Raw genomic sequence first — 20,837 nt, forward strand, 5'->3', positions numbered from 1 at the left:
GGGATTACACTGGGAGTTTTACCTGATGTAAATGACGAGTTGATGGGTGCTGACGAGTTGATGGGTGCAGCACACCAACATGGAACAAGTATACATATGTAACAAACCTGCACGTTATGCACATGTATCCTAGAACTTAAAGTATAATAATAACAAAATAAAATAAAACATAAAAAAAAAAGAAAAAAAATGAAAACAGCATCAGAGGGCTGTGGGGCAACCTTAAGCATCCCACCATACATGTAACTGAAGATAACTATTTAAAAAATATATTTGAGGTTTATAAAAAGTATAAGTAAAATGTATGACAACACTAACAGGCAGGAAAGAAATGGAGAAATGTAAATAAACAATGATAAAGTTCTTACACCATTCAGGAACAGCATATCACTTGAAGATAGACTATGGTAAGTTAAAGGTGTAGTACACCATCAAAGACAAAGCAACCACTATGCTTTTTTAAAAAAGTTAAAGCAACCAAAGAAATGAAATGGAATGATAAAAATAATCCAAAACAAGTGAGAAAAAGAGGATGAAGTGAACAAAGAACAGATGGGAAAAGTAGAAAACGAATAGCAAAGTTACATATTTGAACCTAATTATATCAATAACATTACATATAAATGGTCCAAATACCTAAATTAAAAGGCAGAAATTATCAGATTGATATAAAAGCAAAACTCAACTACAAGAAATGTTCTATAAACACACAGACATAAGTATGTTAAACATAAAAGGATGGAAAAAGATATACCATATTAATGCTAGTCAAAAGAAAGTTGAAATGGCTACATTAATATCAAACAAACAAGATTATGGAGAAAAAATATTATCAGGGACAAAGAAGGTCATTTCATATGAAAAAGGAGTCAATCCAGCAAGAGCGTTTGAATACATGAGCAGAAGAGAAATAAAGCGTTTGAATACATGACAGAAGAGAAATAAAGAAATCCACAGTCACAGCTATAAATTTCAATACCTCTCTATCAATATTTGATAGGATAAATATAACAGTCCTCCCTTATCTGCAGGAGTTATGTTCCAAGACCCTCAGTGGAAGCCTGAAATCTTGGATAGTACCAAACCCTATCTATAGCATTTTTTTCCTATATATACATATCTATGTTAAAGTTTGACTTATAAATAAGACACAGTAAGACACTAACAACAATAACAAAACAGTACAATTACAACATTATACTGTAATAAAAGTTATGTGAAGGTGGTGCCTCTTGCAAAATACTGTAATATTTTCAGAACATGGTTGACCACGGGTAACTGAAACCTCAGAAAGCAAAACCATGGATAAAGGGGGACTACTATAAACAGAATAGGCAAGCACATGGAAGACGTGAATAATACCATCAACTAACACGCCCAAATGGACATTCATAGAATACACCACCCAACAAGAGTAGAAAACATTCTTTCCAAGTGCATACAAAATATTTCCAATATACACCATGTTCTAAGCTATAAAAACAGTCTCAACAAATTTAAAGGAATTCAAGTTATATAAACTATATTCTTTTATCACAATGAAATTAATTAGAAATCATTAACAAAAGTCTCTGGAAAATTCTCAACTACAATATTTGGAAACTAAATAGCACACTTGTAAATAACCCATGGGTCAAAAATAAGACCAAAGGAAAACTATATAACACACGTCCGAACTGGTGTAATGCTGCCAATTCAGGGGGAAATTCATAGCACTAAATATTTATATTAGAAAAGATCTCAAATCAATCACCTCATCTTACACCTTAAGAAAGCAGAAAAAGAGAAAATTAAAACAAAGTACAAATAAATTCAAAAAACAATAAAAATCAGAGTAAAATAAATAGAAAATAGAAAAACAATAAATTCAATGAAACCAAAAGCTGGTATTTAAGGCAATAAAATTGATAAACCTATAGCCTGACTGATCATAAAACAAAGACATCTAAATTACTAATAGAGAGGTAACAGAACTACACGTTGTAAGTACTTTACAAAATATCCAGATGGCAAATAAGCACATGGAGAGATGTTTGGCATCAGTAGTCATTAGCCATTAGGGGAATACAAATTAAAACCACAATGAGCTACCACCACACGTCCACTAGAAGAGCCAAAATTTAAAAGACTGACCATTCCAAGTTCTTACAAGGATCTGGAGAAACTGCAACTCTTATACACTGTTGGTGATCATGTAAAATGGTACAATCACTTTGGAAAACAGTTTAGCAGTTTCTTAGTATTTAAACATAAAGTTACCATATGATCTAGCTACTGCTCTCCTAGGTACATTTATTCAAGAGAAAGGAAAGCATATGTCAGTACAAAGACTTGTACATGAAAGTTCAGAATTGTACATAATTTATAACAGCCAAAACCTGGAAACAATCTCAATATTCACCAACGGGAGAATGGAAAAACAAATTGTGATGTACCCACCAATAGTATATTACCCATCAATAAAAAGGAATGGACTACTGACATATGCCACAACATAAATGAAGCTCACAATAATTATGCTGAGTGAAAGAAGACAGACCAAAATAAGAGTGCATAACGTATGATCCCATTTACATCAAACTCTAGAAAATGCAAACTACAGCTGACCCTTGAACAACACAGGGGTGAACTGCCCTGGTCCACTTATACACAGATTTTTTTCAGCCAAACATCAATCAAAAATACAGCATTCATGTGATGCAAAAACTACAGAGTGACATGTTCATACATGTGGGTTCCAACTTGAGTATGTACGACTTTGGTATACTTGAGTGGTCCTAGAACCAACTCCCACGAATTCCAAGGGATAAATGTAGTCTATAATAAAAGAAAGCAGATGTGGTTGCCTAGGAGTGGAGAGCAGGGGTGTGGGAAAGCAGGAGAGAGAGATTATGAAAGGGCACAAAGGCTTTCGGGGGGGGAGGGTAATGGTTTAATGAGAATACATGCATTTCAAAATATACCAAAATGTACACTTTTGTATATTTGCAGTTTACTATATGTCAATCATACTTCAAAGTTTCTTTAACCCTCAAAGGGAGTAATACATTTCAAAACCAGAGTATAACTAATTTGTCATAATCTTAAATATAAATTAAATATCTGATATTATTAGTTTTCCTGAATTCCCAGATTCTATAATACTCTATGAAAATTAACCTTAATCATATTTTCTACAAATGTGGTTTTCCAAATCAAAACATGATCTAACAACAATATATGAAAATTATTTTTAAATAATTAATTCCTCTGGGAGGGGAATCTTTTAACAGATAGACAGCATTGGAATAAAAAAACCAATCTCTACAGAAAATCTATAGTAGCCATTTCTTCCCATATTGTTGAAAGGAAAGACAATACTCTGGTGTTTAAGAAATCTAAAATATTTGAGGTAAAGTAACACTAGAAAGTAACATATTTTCATTCCCCTCATATTCTTTCAGTCTACATTTTAAAAAACAATTAAAATGAACAGTAGGGACACTGCATTCATGTAAGCAGGAGAAAGAACATTATTGCTTTTTATATGCATGCGTGGGCTGAGTTATTGCTTGTTTTATGAGTTGTATTTTTTTGTATGGAAAATATTTTTCAGTACTTTTTCAAATTAAATGTTAAGGTACATGTCATTTTCATTGTATTGCAAGTGTAATTTACCAGAATTTCTGGCAATCTAATCATATCTCTCTTTTACTTACCAATCAAAACAACTTTTCTCAATTTGCATTCTTTCCCATTCAACTTTCCAAAATTCCCCGCTTTAAAAACTTATGTTTATGTTTATTATGTGGAATTATAGATATTATATTTTTACATGTATGTATAATGCAAATTAAATAACCACAGTCCATGCCCTTTCTAAAGAGCACCAGTGCAATTATTCCCCTATGAAGTCGCTTTCTCCAGGGTCTGTCTCTCAAATTCTTGTTTCCTAAGTGAGAAACTTCTTGGCTTCTTTTCCTTCTGCTATTTGTACCTGACCAGGTTTTTCTTTCCAACTAAAGCTATGTCTAGTTCCTCCATTTCTCATCTCAATATCAGCCAACTGAGAAACCAAAGAATCGAAGAAAGGTTCTTTAGGATAAGGAAGCGATTTACCCAGTATTTCTACAATCCTTTCTGTTATTCCAGTAGATGCTTACTATAATCCAGATGTAGAACAAGTTCACACATAATCTTCTATTGAGCTCCATATCCAGAAATAAGTCACCTTGCAAGCAACCTTAAGTCTGATAGGATCAGAAGAATCAAAAACCAAGCCATCCATCAATCCATCTCCTTCTCTCGAGGAGAAATGTTTCAGGACTATAAACACAAACTACTATATCAAATGTCAATATGGCAATAGATTCACGCCTACTAATAGATATGACCAAAAATAAAAGTATAAATACCTAAAAACAGGGTACTAATCAAATTCTCAGTTTCTAATGCAAGCTTCTCATGAAGAACTAAAAGTTGTTTCTTTACAATACCAACACCAATCATAACTGACTCTCCATATATAGATCAAGAGGATCACCGATATTCTGGGAATCATGTGTCAAAAAAAAACAACACTGGCATTAAGTCATTAAGAAAGAATGTCTAAATTTTCTCCCTTGTCACCCACAACCTGTAGCCACACTTTCCCTTTTGTTTTAACTATTTCCACCCAAAGCTAATCCTTCTACTTTTATAAGTAAACTGGACCCCACATTCACCCGCATTAACCTCAGGGATCTTGCTCAGTTGCCCCATCTATCATCTGCCTATCTGTCTTGCTTCTTTTAAAATGGATACTGACTCTTTTCCATTAAACATGTTCTAGTATAAATACACTTTCCATCTCTACCATTCCATAACTCTTAATAATTTAGTCTACTAAAATCTGGCTTCTATACCCTCTTTTATTTAAAAAAAAAAAAAATCCCACATTAAGTAGCCAAAGAAGTTTGTTATTATCCATCCAAAGGGCACATCTTTGTCATTTTACTTTCCTCTTCCCCTCACTTCCCAGGATGCAAGTTTAGAGATTCAATCAAGGAAGGCCAATGAAGGTAGCTGAAGTCCATTTAAAGCCCACACATTTCCAGACGATAACTAGAATCTCAATGGATCTTTAAAAGTGGTGATTTCCATTGTCATGAAATGGAATACTCCACACAATTTTTTTAGTATTTTCTAACAAGAATTAAATTGTTTATTAGTAGATGAGGATAAATGACAAAAATATACAAGAATTCTGAACATCTTTTATACTAGTAATTTCAACATTAACAGTTACTTCTACACAATATAACAGTAATAGTTGTTAAGTAAAGACATTTAAATGAATGTTGTTGAGCACAAAGTAACTGAAGAAAATATTATTCTATTTTATTTTGTGAACACCACAGCAAAGACACTGTTCTACAGCAAAAATCAGGGAATGGGCTCTTCCTTTCTTTCCCTAAGCATTTATAATGATGAGCAAATGCTTTGAAAGAAACATCACCACGACACCTGCAATTATCCTGCAAAAAGAAAGAAAAAAAAAAAGCAGCACTATTTACAATAGCAAAGACTTGGAATCAACCCAAATGTCCATCAGTGACAGACTGGATTAAGAAAATGTGGCACATATACACCGTGGAATACTATGCAGCCATAAAAAAGGATGAGTTTGAGTCCTTTGTAGGGACATGGATGCAGCTGGAAACCATCATTCTCAGCAAGCTATCGCAAGAACAGAAAACCAAACACCGCATGTTCTCACTCATAGGTGGGAACTGAACAATGAGATCACTTGGACTCGGGAAGGGGAACATCACACACCGGGGCCTATCACGGGGAGAGGGGAGGTGGGAGGGATTGCATTAGGAGTTATACCTGATGTAAATGAGGAATTGATGGGTGCTGACGAGTTGATGGGTGCTGACGAGTTAATGGGTGCAGCACACCAACATGGCACAAGTATATATATGTAACAAACCTGCACGTTATGCACATGTACCCTAGAACTTAAAGTATAATAAAAATAAATAAATATGTAAAATAAAAATAAAAAAAATTTTTTAAAAAGCCCAAACATGTCTCAATTTCAAGAATTACTGCTGTATTTCCAAAGTCCTTTTTATAATTAATTTCCAAAAAGCAAACCCTATTTTCACATTAAAATGTACTCTTTGAAACACACACAGAGACAGAGGTTGAAAACCTTTGAGAAATAAGTAATTAAAAGAGCTCTAGCCCAATAACATTTTTAAAACCTGCAATTAGTCATGCATAGTATGACGACATTTCAGTCAATGACAGACCACATATGACAGTGATCCCATAAGATTATAATGCTGTATTATTACTGTACCTTTTCTATGTTATGTTTAGATACACAAATACTTATCATTGTGTTACAATTGCCAATGGTGCTCAGTACAGTAAAATGCTCTACTTTGTAGCCTAGAGGCAACAGGCTGTACTATATAGTGAAGGTATGTACTAAGCTATACCATCTAGGTTTGTGTAAGTACACACTATGCTGTCCACACAATGACAAAATCACCTAATAATGAATCTGCCTAACAACAATTTCTCAGAATATATCCCCATTGTTAAGCCACATATGATTTTCCTATTCTTGTGCTGGCAGTGTTCACAGATCCCCCTTATTATTTTCTTACCAACTGCCCTCATATTTGCTTCCTTGCTTAAAGATCTCACAACTATACTCACAGTCTTCAGAATCTAGCATCCTTCACTTGCCCTTCTGGGCTACAGTAACAAATTGCCAAGAATGACATCCAAAGGTTAAAATATTACATAAAAAGGGTTAGTTTCTGATATTAAACTTGTAAAATCAAAATTAAGGACTTCTCATTAATTTTTGTTCACATTACATACTACTCTAAGTTTGAAATTCCTGGAAATACTTAATATATTTTCTAACAAAAGAAAAATATATGCAAAAGCACATTTCATTTCTAACAAAAAGTTTAAGGTTCTTAATTGCATGGGCCACTACAGTGGATGGTTTTCTGCTACTTAACATAACCGCAGGGCCTAAAATTAATAAAGGAAAGAGTGATAAATTTGAACATATTTAAGAAAGAATGAATGAAAAAAGAAAAATAGGAAATTACAAATGATGAAAAATCTATTTGCATTACATGACAAATATAAAGAGCCCTCACAAACAAATAATAACTCAAAAAGAGGGCGAAACATATGACTAGTTAACAAAAAAACTACAAATAAACAACACATGAAAGTATGGCAAACTTTACTCGTATTTAAAGAAATAAAAATCAAAGAAATAGTCTGTTTCTCAATTACACACATGGCAAACATTTTAAAAGTTCAATAATGCTATCAGCAGGAAGTAGGAGAAAAGTCATTCCCATACATGACTATAAGAGTTTAAATTGGTTAATACTGCAAAATATGTAAAAAGTAAAATGCATGTACTCTTCGACCTGACAGTTCCACTCCTTGGAATGTATGTTACAGCTATATTTAAATAGCATGCAAAGATACATACAAAAAATTAAATGCGGAATTGTTTCTTAGAGCAACAAACTGGAAACAACCTAAAATTCCATCAACAGGAAACTGGTGAAAAATATTAGGTTATGCCTAAGTTTTACAATGGAGTATTAAAGAGCCTTTAAAATAAAAAATGTAGGTACATATGGGCTAAAGTAAAAAGATCTTTAAGATATTGGGGAAAAAAACAAGATTTGTGAATGCTATATGCATTGTATAGCTATTTAACACATACACTAAATATACCATGTAAGTTTTTATATGTTTTTTATAAAATTTTATACATTAAGTTAAATATATATATTACACATTTTCAAATACACTAAAAAATTTAGAAAGACACTAGTAACACTGTTAACCTGGCAAATGGGATTAGGGTTAGAAGTGACATGAAAGGTAGATTTACATTTTCATTTTATACTCATCTATGTTTTATATTCTTGTTTTATACTCTTCTGTCTATATTGTTTAAATTTTATACATATATATTTATTAGGATTACAAATGGCATGCTCTAAAAAATAATACTGGTGTACATAGCAAGAAAGTTAAAGATATATGAACAATACATATAAGTAAGTAAAAACCAATTCAACTAATTTTTCCAATCATGACCATTCATATAAGATAAAGATTATCTGTAACAACTTACAGTCTGGTAGACTGACCCATGATATATGGCAATATCCATTTTACAAGACACAAAGTTATTTCCTAGTCCCTCACTGAAAATTCTTCCCTTCTTGCAGCTTATCTTTTTTCCTCTCTCCTATGCCTCTAAACTGATCAACTTTTCTTGTATTCTAACAAAATTACTCTCATGGAGCGTATCAATAACTTTTCCATAATCAATGTATAAAAGAAAAAGACTTTTCTTTCCAAGCAAATTCAAGGTTCTCCGTTTTTAACCTTATCTGAAAGCAAGCTAAATAGACATCAGACTACAGAGCCTAAGTTCTGCAAATAACTAATTACATAATAATATCAATAGTAACAATAACGGCTAAGATTTATGGAGCCCTTACTAAGTGCCAGATACTATGCTAAGTTTTTCATACACATTAACTCACACGACAACCCCATGAAGTAGATCCCGTTGGTATCGTGGTTTAAGATAAGGAAACTGAAGCACAGCAAGGTCAAGTGTCAACTCTTAAAAACGGTCATAGACCCAGGAAATGCTTAAGTGTTATACACAGGATTGCTAGATAAAATATATGACACTTGGCTAAATTTGAATTTCAGATAAATAACAATTTTTTTTGCATACGTATATCCAAATATTACAAGGAATTTATTTTTTATTTTAAAAAAAATCTGGAAACCCTAGTTACATAATACTGTGTAAGTCATAACCTGAGTTCCCCTCAGTTTCTGCATCTGCCAAATACAGGGGCTCAGTCTATTTCTTCTAGTTCTAAATCATTTCTATGATTTTTTTTCTAGTTCTAAAATTCATTAGTCCTAAAACTCTCTAGAATTCTAGCATTTTATAAAAAATGCAACATATTCCCAGGATAATGTTCAGACAAATGAATAACTTCTAACAATCTTTCACTGGATCTTTCTAGGCATTCTTCAAGGTCCTGTCGTCTTGGTCTCCTACTTTACAACCACTCTACATTCTCAGGAATCTTTTTTTTTTTTTTTTGGAAGATTCCTAGATTTTTTTTCCCCTCTCTAGCCAATTGCAGAATTCATAGAAAGCCTCAAACCCTCTGTACTATCAAATCAACACAGCGAACAGAAAATACTGTCTTCAAAGGAAAAATTACATATATACATACATACATACACACACATATATAGCTTTTCGTGAGTGCTGTCTTCAAACCAAAAAATTATATATATATACACACACACACATACACAGCTTTTAGTGAGTGCCTGTATTATAGTGTATCTATTAGAAGCTTACAACTTAAATAAGACATACAAGTATGCAGCAATCAGACAACCAGTTGGAATACTAATTGTGTAGTATTACTTTGCAGACATGTTGCTTAGCTAGAATCACAGAAGAAGGCCTTCAGATCATCCAAACTCTAACCCAATCTTAATGGTATCAGGAAATAAGATCCTCATTCCCGTAGCGACTGGGAACTGGAAACAGTCTACCACCCAGGGTACCTGGAGTGAAGACTGGACAATTATATATGCACACAGCCTGAGACACTAATCCCTGCCATGTTTGTTTAGTCAATACAATTGGATTTCTCCTTCCATTTCCTGGGAGGAAAGCCCTGACGTGAACCAGAGTTCATTTGACTGGGGCTTAATCACTCAGTTCAGATTTTGCCAGCTTCCTCCCACTGAAAATTACACACCGAGTTTTATAATCCACTGCTTCAGATGGAGTCATTAACAAAATGATTTATCAGACTCACAACCCCAAACCACAGTGCTTTTATCTACTACAACCATAGGTTTCTATTATTTCCTAAAACCTCTTCCTTTAGTATCCCACTCATTTGGTGCTATTTTAAAACATATTTTAATGATCATTCAAGTGTAAGTTATTACCCTTTGGACACTTGTTTGTTTTGTTTTGTTTTGTTTTGTTTTTTCTGGCTATCTCCAACAGGACCAGCAAATTTCTAAAGCAAATTCTCTTAGGTTTAGTCCCGTTCAACCTGGGTTTCTTCATCTTCTGACCCAGCCCTACATAAGTGCAACATATATTTTACATTTAAAACTCTAACATTATCTTTAAAATCTGTCAATTGCCCAAAGTGGATTATTTCTTTCTCTGTGCAAAATAACAACCATAATTCATGCTCCCCTCTGCAAGATCTCTGGCATGTATTTGTCACTTTACTGTGGCAGCCTGTTTTCCTTTTGTCTCCTAGACTTCCTGTAGATATGCAGTATTTATGATTATGATTATACTCAACAATAAGATAATTTCCTTAGAAAGTAATAGCATTGGTAACAAAATCAACCAAAATATCTCCTGCAGCACATACATTTAAACCTTAACTCATTCAGTTTTTTAAATTGCAAAGAAGCAACATATTTTGAACAAATATAGCTACTGAATTCTTTCAGCTCTTTAAAAAAAAAAAAACCTATGAAATAAAATGCAATCCATAACACAATACTGCATTGTTAAATCTGCATATCTTACCCCTTCTATCAATGTTAAGAAATGTGAGACCATAGTCATAGCTAATAACTGATGTTCTAAAAACATAGCTCTGTTCTTTGAACTCTCTGGATCTTAATATTCACTTATTAGGTTAAAAAATGATAAAATACCCAGCAAATGTAGACTTTGTGTCCTGTAGATGTTCTTTTTTTGGAGGGTTGCCTCTCAAGCCTTCATCTTGCGATTTTTCTCTTGTATCTTCTGGAACATGTTGGTATTCATCAGTACTGGTTTCCAGTGGCTTTTGATTTGAATGTTTCTTGCCTCCTCTCCCATCAGAGCGACTCCATGATGTTAATCTTTCTTCATTGTTCTCAGTGGGTTTTCTAAAACCACTACGCAAAGAGCCCTGAGCTACCAATGCTGAAGATGAACTAGGTGGTTCAAACGTTCTGCCCTTACTGTGAAATGACAGCTCTTCATCATCAGAGGGTCTTAAGAATTTAGCTCTCAAATTGCCAAAAGAAAACTCTTGATTTTGCCTTGGGTTAGATTCTCTTCCACATGTTTCTAAAGACCCAGGTCTCTTATCCTTTTCATCACCAATAAATTTATCAGTATTGCTATTTTTTGCAGTATCTGTTGCAGCATATCTATCCCTTGAACTGTTATCATATTTTACTAAGTCTGATTTTCCACTTTCTTGACAATTTTGTGCTTTATCTGAATATGTGGGTTTCCTCCACCGCTCCCGTTTATAATCTTCTCTCATGGATGCAGCTTTTTCAGCGTCTTCTAATTTCGACTGAAATATTTCCATTGACTACAAAGGAGAAAAATTAAACAAGATATCTAAAATTAGGAACGGCTCAGTGACTTGCACCCCACGTCACCGCATGGCTCACTGCCAAGTTGCACACTGAAAAGCCCACTAAGGGGGTGAAAGAAGACCCATACAGTCATCCTACACTGAAACGAATACTTTTAAAAAACTTGTGTAAACAATTAAAAATTATTAAATAACAAAAAAGATTCCAAAAGGATGGCCAATTAGATCAAATGCTCTGCACTAACACAAAGTATAGCACAGAAAACAGTAGAGACAAACTTTTCAAAAACTAATTAATTCCTACTGGTTGTGAGATTCAAGAGGTTAAACTGCTAAAACAGACTCACAGAAAAAAAAAAAAAGAATAGTTCAAGAACAAGAAAGACTTGGAAATAAAAAATCATGTGTCCCAAAAAGCTGTACAGATACACCAAAAGGAAGAAAAGGGAGTACTGAAAACTAAATTAACCTGGAAATTCTCTACATTTTAGGAAAAGGTAGTAAATAAATGTAAGTTATAAGAAAAAAAAGACACATGAACAATTGATTCTAGAAAATCTAGTATGCATTTATTAGTACTTCCAAAAAGATGGAGCAAAGATGATGGGAGAAAAGCATTAATTTTAAAAATATATAAGAAAATTTCCCCAGCCGATTTCTCAGAAGGACTCATCCAATAGCCTTGGGTGGGGGAGAGAAAGAAGAAAAACACAGAAAAAAACCCTAATACCTGAATCTCAAAACTCAAGGAAAAAAAAAAAAACCTTTACAAGGACTACAAGGACTAGATCAGAGAAGGAGTAAATAAGTGTGAGCCTATATATGGATAGGGGTAGATAAACAACAAATTATCTACAAAGGAAAGACAGACTTACAGCTGTTCATCTACAATAATAAATAATAGAATGAAGATTAAATTTTGAAAACAAAATTAAGCTATAATTCTATATAGAGAATTCAATTCACAGTCAAATTATCCTTCTTTGATATGGGCAAAAGAAAATCATCTTCAAAAATGCAGGGAATCAGGGGGCATATCACTAGCAATTCTGAGGGAAAAAAATTACTCAAGATGATTAAGTCGCATCATAAATGAATTAGGGCAAAGATCTCTGAAAAAAAGAACAGCTGCTAAACAACAAATGGCAAATGCACTGGTCAAGTCTAAATAATTGTTCTTGTAGTTGCAAACTTTAAAATAATTTTCAAGGAAAAGATGCATCATACATGGAAACAGAAAGTAGGCAGGTAGTTACTGGAAGGAGAGGGGATGGGAAGATGGAGGTCAAAGAGTGAGAAGTTTCCACTATTTAGGATAACTAAATCTAGAGATACGATGTACACCATGAGGACTACAGTTAATAATATCATATTATGCACCAAAAATTTGCTAAGAGAGTAGATTTTAGGTACTTTTACCACACACAAAAAAAGGAGAATAACTATGTGAGATAAATGATACACCAATTTGCTTAATTCTAGTAATTATTTCCCTATGCATATCAAAACATCATGGAATACATACCTTAAACATATACTACTTAAATTAAAATAATAAAAATTAAAAAAACAAACATCTTTAACTCAACTTTGAATACAAGGATACTTAAACATGATACTCTCAAATGGAAAAGTCATTATTTACAGACAAAAAGACAAGAATACTAATCCTGTTACCAAAGTTCTAAAATTATAACTATTTCAAGAAAAGAAAGTTTAAATATTAACAGAGAGGAAAAAAGCAAAATAATTATTTGCATATAACTACCTTCCCACATAACCCAAAATTTAAAAAATTAGAATAATAAAAGTTTAAAAGAAGGGCTGAACAGCACCAACACCAAGACAGAAAACATTTTTAAAATTCAGTTAACCTCAATGGCATATGCATAATAACTGCACAGAGAAAAATACTGAAGAGCATAAATAAACACTCAGTGTTTTGGGATGAGATGACTCTATATTATAAAGATACTAGTTGTCCTTAATTTATCTATACATTTAGTCAAATTTAAATCAAAATTCCAAAAAGTTGTAAATTTATAACAAATTTTGGAAAAATGTTTATTTCTGTTGAGCTTAAACTAAATTTACTAAGAAAAATAAACACATAGGAAAGCAAAGCTAATATTTTAGTGAATAAGAGACTTATTAGTCACATAGTGACTACCACATAGTAGGTGTTTATTATTTGCTATCTGAATAATTTACTGAAAACCACAATAATTAGAACAGTATGATACAAATTCCAGGAAAAGATAGAAAAATCAATGAAACAGATCTGAGAGTAAAGGAACAGACTCATGTATATAAGAAAATTTAATGTATAACAAATGTGTCATTTCAAATTAGTGAGAAAAAAATTCATTCAATATATAGTAAACAACTATATAAGACTTATAAAAAGTTTGATGCCTATTTCATATCATACACAAATATATATTCCAGAAAAATTAAAGATAAAACATAAAAAATAAAACTGAACAAGTACTCAAGTAAGTACAGCTGCACATTTTTATGATTGTAGAGTGGGGAAGGCCTGTCAATGAATAATACCAAGAGTATTAATTCATGAAAAAATAATATGAGGGATTTTGATAGGTAAAAATATTCAAAATTTATCCATAGCAAATTACCAATGAAGTAAAAAACAAACATGAAATTGAGGGGGAGAAATCTGAACAGATTTATTAAAAAGTCTTAAATCATTATCCCAAAAGAAAAATGGGCAAATAATATCAATAGTCAATTCACTAAAAAGTACAAATGGCCAAAATAAATGTAAAAAAAATTCCAATTCGACCAGGAGCAATGGCTCACGCCTGTAATCCCAGAACTGTAGGAGGCCGAAGCAGGCAGATCTCGAGGTCAGGAGTTCAAGACCAACCTGACCAATATGGTGAAACCCCACCTCTACTAAAAGCTAAAAATACAAAAATTAGCCAGTATTGGTGGCACGCTCCTGTAGTCCCAGTTACTTGGGAGGCTGAGGCAGGAGAATTGCTTGAACCCAGGAGGCGCAGGTTGCAGTGAGCTGAGATTGTGCCACCGCACTCCAGCCTGGGCAATAGAGTGAGACTCCATCTCAAAAAAAAAAAAAAAAGAAAGAAAAGGAAAAAAATTCCAATTCACCAGTAAACAAATGTATAAAAACGAAAGCAAAACTTAAAAATTTTGCCAATCACAACAGCATAAACTATAAGGAAGAATCTTACTGTTGAAAATTATGTGATAAAACAGGTATTTAAAAGTATAATTTGATCATTCTGTAGAGAAATCTGGGAATATGTACCTTGGTTTAAATGTCTATATCCTTTAAACAGGCAATGTCATTTTTGGTAATTCACCAAGAAAAATATGCAAAATGCATCGGACATAGACAGCACAGTGCTATTTAACAGGGGAAAGGGAACGTATATAAATGTTCATCCACTGACAAACTGATAAATAAAGGAAAAGCCTGTAAATATATAAGAAAATATTAAGAGGTCATTAAAATGTCTATATTTACTGGCAACCAACTATATGTACATTATTAAGTTTAAAAAGCCAGGGCATATTCTACAAGTCTACTTTAAAACTCTGGAAGGCCGGGCGTGGTGGCTCAAGCCTGTAATCCCAGCACTTTGGGAGGCCGAGATGAGCAGATCACGAGGTCAGGAGATTGAGACCATCCTGGCTGATACGGTGAAACCCTGTATCTACCAAAAAATACAAAAAACTAGCCGGGTGAGGTGGTGGATGCCTGTAGTCCCAGCTACTGGGGAGGCTGAGGCAGGAGAATGGCGTGAACCCAGGCGGCGGAGCTTGCAGTGAGCTGAGATCCGGTCACTGCACTCCAGCCTGGGCGACAGAGCGAGGCTCCGCCTCAAAAATAATAGATAAAATAAATAAATAAATAAAAATAAAACTCTGGGGAAAATATCTGGAAAAATATATTCCAGAAATCTTACTTACTTTCTAAAGCTGCTTTCCTCTGGCAATTAAAGAGAAAAAAAGAAAGAACATCAATAATTACTGCAATAGAAAGATTGTCCAGAAAAATGGGGAAACTGTTTCTAAAATATATACTGTTGCACAGTTTCACTAAGAGTATATATACCCTTTAAAAAAATTCCATAACATACCCACACTCTAGAATACAACTAACTCTGGAATATACAAAAATTTCAATGGTGGTTACCTCCAGAAGCGTACCATGCAGATTTCCAGCATTGTTTAAATTTTCTCACAATGAGAAAATGTTATTTTTACATTAAACACACCCACATTTAAGTTTTATATACTTAAGTTTTACATTCATTATGTCAATAAAAATATGACAGTTTAATAATAACGAAAAACAGAAAATTACTTTAGTATAAAGACATGAAATTTAATATTAATTCAATTCTTCATGGCACAAAACAAAGTTAAAGGCACTTAATTTTTCACCTAATTCTGAAAATAAGAGGCATCTCCTTAATACAGATACTCACCCCATATCTTTCGGCTACAATGTCCTCAAAGTTTCTATTTTGCTTCTCAGCTTGTTCCTTCATTCTTAGATAAGACTTCCTTAGCCAGCTTAATCCACCATCTTCTACCACTGAAACTAAATTCCAATATTAAATATTAGTTATACTTTTAATGTGGTTATCATACAATTAATATGTATTGCTTCTATAATGACTTCTAAAATACAAAAATAAATATTTTTCTTTAAATATATAAGTGCATTTGGAACTCAACATATATATATTTGAGTGCCTATATATAGGTAAGCCACAGAGTTTTACCACTAGGAAGAAGGAAAAGATAAATAAAACTATCTATAAGAAAACTGCAATCTAAAAGAATAAAAGGACATAATTAATTGCAATAAAAATAATGTGACCGCTATTATAAAAAGATATAATGGGTTCTAGAAAATGAAAAAAGTAAAGGTTTATTTCTAAGTGGGAGGTCAGGGAAAATTTCACAAACCGGACTCAAAAAAATGAGTTGGGTTTCTATTTCAAAAAGGTAAGAGTAGAGAGAACATTCCAAGAAATAATTAAGGAATAAAAGGACACACAGAGGGACAGGGCGCGGTGGCTCACGTCTGTAATCCCAGCACTTTGGGAGGCCGAGGCGGGCGGATCACGAGGTCAGGAGATTGAGACCATCCTGCCTAACACGCTGAAACCCCGTCTCTACTAAAAATACAAAAAAATTAGCCAGGCATGGTGGCGGGCGCCTGTAGTCCCAGCTACTCGAGAGGCTGAGACAGGAGAATGGCATGAACACGGGAGGCGGAGCTTGCAGTGAGCTGAGATCGCGCAACTGCACTCCAGCCTGGGCGACAGAGCTAGACTCCATCTCAAAAAAAAAAAAAAAAAAAAGGACACACAGAGAAAGGGAGAAGAAAAAAAGCTACCTCAGCTGCAGAACAAAGAACAAATGAGGAAGCTATGGAAGACAATGCCAAAGTGGACGTTAAAACAAATTATCTTACTTTAGTCATAATTACCAACCATGAACATTTGAAGGCCTTCAACAAATTTATTAAGCTGGCTTTATTTTCTTCTTTACACGTCACACTTTGGATAGTGTAACGAGGAAATCAAATCAATTACTTAAATAAAAATTCTGTTCCTGATTTTCCTTGCCCCAGAACGTGACTGCTTTAAGATCGCCCCAGTTCTATAACCAACAAAAATGCACACACATTAACCCCAAGACATATACAAGAATATTCGTAGCAGAACACTGCAATAATCCCAGCCTGGAAACAACCCAGGAAATGTCTACCATCAGTACACAGGACACCTACATTGTGACATATTTCTAAAATATACTATTTAATATTATACAGCAAAAAAAAAAAGGAAAAACTACAACTATATACAACAATATGGATGAATCTCAAAATGTGGGCAAAAGGTGCTGGAAACAAAGGAGGACAAACTGATTTCTGGTGCTAGAAAACCGAATAATGGTTACCCTTCTGGTGACAAAGTAGTGACCAGAAGAGTCACAAAGGGGGTTTCTGGGATGCTAACAAGATTTTTCAAACTGTGTGCTGAGTACACAAATGTTTTCATTTTATGAAAATAATCAGTCTGCTGCTGTAAACTTATGGTTTGTATATTTATGCACACATATAATATATATGTAATATATATAATATATGTTATATGTGTGTATATAATGTAATATATATACATTATACACACAATATATACACAATATATATATTATATATAATATATATACACAATAATAAAATAATATAATGTAATAATATATGTAATATATTACATATAATTGTAGGAAGGTTTTTAACTACATTGTAGGAAAGTTTTTCTATTCATAGTAAATATTCACTAAATATTTTTGAATGTTTTTATATATAATATATGTCACATTTCAATAAAAAAGTTTACTTAAAGAAAAAACAGATTTTTCAAGACTCAAATTAATTGCATTCAAATTAATTCCATTCCCCCATTTAGATCTCAAAAGTTTATCTTTACTAAGCAATCTCTCCTAATGACTTTTCTTTATAGCCTAAAATATTTTGTACTTCAAAACCTAGATCTCTAACTAATGCAATGATTTTCGCTTTTTATTCAAAAGCTTATTTTACTCTTGTCTTTTTGTTGCTATTTATATAGTTGATGAGTTCAAAAATAACTATGTAACCACTTGAAGAAGTTAGTCTAAATCTGCAGTCTACACAGTGATAAGTAAAAGAAATCCACAGTAATAAATATCTATATGAATGTCTCAGCTACATAACTAAATTGTTTATTCCATAGAATTATATGTGAAACTGAAAAAATGCTGATGGACAGAGTAAAAATTTCCTGGACAATCACCAAAATATAATAGCACAGAGAAAAAAAAAATCACAGAAAAAAGTAAGACTGCTTTTATTCCTCTATGTTGACATTTATGAAGGAAATCCAATGGGAGTACAAATTTTCAGCCAATTCCTTCACTAGTTAAATCCATACAATTTTAGAAATATTTATATAATTTCACCTTTAGTTGACAGTATGTTCTATTTTAATAGTCCTATCAATCTTATAATCAGAGATGGCAATAATGAAGTCTTTTGGTAAGAAAAAAAATCACCAAATTTAATATTCAAAAAGGGAACAAAAAATACCAACTTGCAGTACCATCCCAAAAGTCAATTTAAAAAATTTAGTGAATATTTATTATAAATATAAAAACTCTCCTACAATAGGAAGTACAAACAAGAATGTACAAGGCCGGGTGCAGTGGCTCACACCTGTAATCCCAGCACTTTGGGAGGCCAAGGTGGGCGGATCAGGTCAAGAGATTGAGGCCAGCCTGGTCAACATGGTGAAACCGCATCTCTACTAAAAATACAAAAATGAGCTGGGCGTGGTGGCGTGCGCCTGTAGTCCCAGCTACTCGGGAGGCTGAGGCAGGAGAATCGCTTGTACCCAGGAGGTGGAGGTTGGAGTGAGCCGAGATTGTGCCACTGCACTCCAGCCTGGTGACAGAGCGAGACTCCACATGCCCCCCCTCCCAAAACAAGAAAAAAACACACACATGAATGTACAATAGGAAGTACAAACATGAATGTAACATGGTTCAGGGCCTCTATGCTGAGAAAAAGATGTATCAAATAATTATATAAATTCACTGGTATGTGGCACTTTACACCTAGATTTCAAATCTGTTATTTATAAGTAAAAAAAAAATTAAGAAACTTCCATCATATGCTTCCATCATAACTCAAAGTTACACTGTTATAGACAAAATATTAATACAACCAAATGAATCTGGGCTATATTCCCCAATTCTCTCAGAAACCAGACTAACATAAAAATAGTGATAAACTAACTAACAGGAAACCTAGATTTTAGTCTTGCTGCTGCTATTAAATATTTGTAAAATCTTATGTATGTCACTAACTTCTCTGGACCTTTGCTCCTTCATCTCTAAGATAAGGCAGGCGATTTAAACCACCTTTCAAAGTATTTTCAACTCAGATTCTAGCAGAAAAAGCCAAAAAATAAAGAGGGGAAAGAAATCAATAGGAAGAACAAAATCACATCGAAGGAGTCTGTAAGAAAGAATTCCTATTAACTACATGGTAATAAAAACAGTCTTCCACTAAAGAATCTAGAGTAACTAATGCTAGACTAGCAATCACAAGACCTAGGTTCTAGTACTAACATGACTACAGGAAAAATTACCTGGCCACTCTAAGCCTTGGTTTATTGAGCTATAATATTAAAATAACATCTACACTGCTCTCCTTTACATGGCTGCCAAGAAAAAAGCTGATATATAACTGTGCCATATAAACTCTAAAATTGTACAAATATTCCCATTACTAAAATATGACTTAAAATAATTTTGTATGGGCTCTGAAAATGATTAACCTACTTTTCCACTGAATTCTAAGAAAAAAATCAAGATTAACACATTAATTATTGAAAATATGTCACTTCAATCATTACAAAAACCTGTTGATAAAGCCTTCCCAAAAGATTTAATCATACAAGTATTTGACATTATCATCGAGTAGTCACCATATTCCAGACACCGTGCTAAAACATTTTCTAATTTAATCTTCATATTAACTATATAAGATAGGCAATATCATTATTCCCTATTACATATTAATAAATTGGGCTCTGAGAGGCCAGAAAATGTCTCCAAAATTATGAAGCTAATTAGTGGAAATGCCAACATTCTAATCCCAAGTAGACTGACTCCAAAGTCTAGTCCTTTAACAATAACACTATGTCACCTCTACCTTCTTAATACAGATATTGTAATACTTTTAGATGCCTAACAGTTCCACTCCTACCATTGGTCTAAATAGAATGACAACACTATCTACATATGCAGTAAAACCTGCCAATCATTTTTTAAAACTTAATTTCAATTCTGGGATCTTAGCCTCTGACAGACAGAAGCTTTCTGTCATTTTTTCTCCTTCTGAATAAACATAAGATGGGAAAGAGAAGTGGTAAAAGCATGATATGAAGAGGAAGGGAGAAGGGCTCTCTAAAAGCTTTATGTAAGGTCATTTTCTCCTAGAATCTTTGATTCTGCTGTTTCAGTCTGCTAAAAGATACCACCTAAAGTAAAACTCCGGATCTTCTCCACTCAGTAAAGAACCTGTCAACTGGCAAGATCCAAAGATTGGGTTTGTCAATTCTAGGTTTTCTTCAAAGAAATTGATTGACTGTCCTCTGACATTAGGGATGGTAAAAGCCTAGATCATAAAAACAGCCCTACATAGTAATGGTTGAGTGAGCACACTTATCACTCCCCAGACTTTTAAGTTTCTATGAAACAGTATTTCAAAGAGAACCTTGTATGACTACAGTTACTACCACATAACTCAGCAGGGACACTTCTGCCTGAAGTTGAAAGACAAAAAAACTGTGAACTATTACCAAT

The 20,837-nt window shown here is 33.3% G+C and overlaps 1 protein-coding gene across 2 annotated transcripts in view; it reads right to left on the reverse strand.

Annotated features, from left to right (window-relative positions):
• CWF19L2 (CWF19 like cell cycle control factor 2) overlaps positions 1-20,837 on the reverse strand; it is a 123,397-nt gene that overhangs the window by 83,087 nt on the left and 19,473 nt on the right. For both annotated transcript variants that reach the window (XM_023208163.2, XM_023208164.2), the window contains 2 exons: positions 15,899-16,014; positions 10,762-11,414 (listed from right to left, as the gene is read on the reverse strand). In XM_023208163.2, coding sequence (XP_023063931.2) covers positions 10,762-11,414; positions 15,899-16,014 — 769 coding nt within the window. The remainder of the gene's footprint in view (positions 1-10,761; positions 11,415-15,898; positions 16,015-20,837) is intronic.

This window comes from Piliocolobus tephrosceles, chromosome 13 (genome assembly GCF_002776525.5).
Source record: "Piliocolobus tephrosceles isolate RC106 chromosome 13, ASM277652v3, whole genome shotgun sequence".
NCBI lineage: Eukaryota > Metazoa > Chordata > Mammalia > Primates > Cercopithecidae > Piliocolobus > Piliocolobus tephrosceles.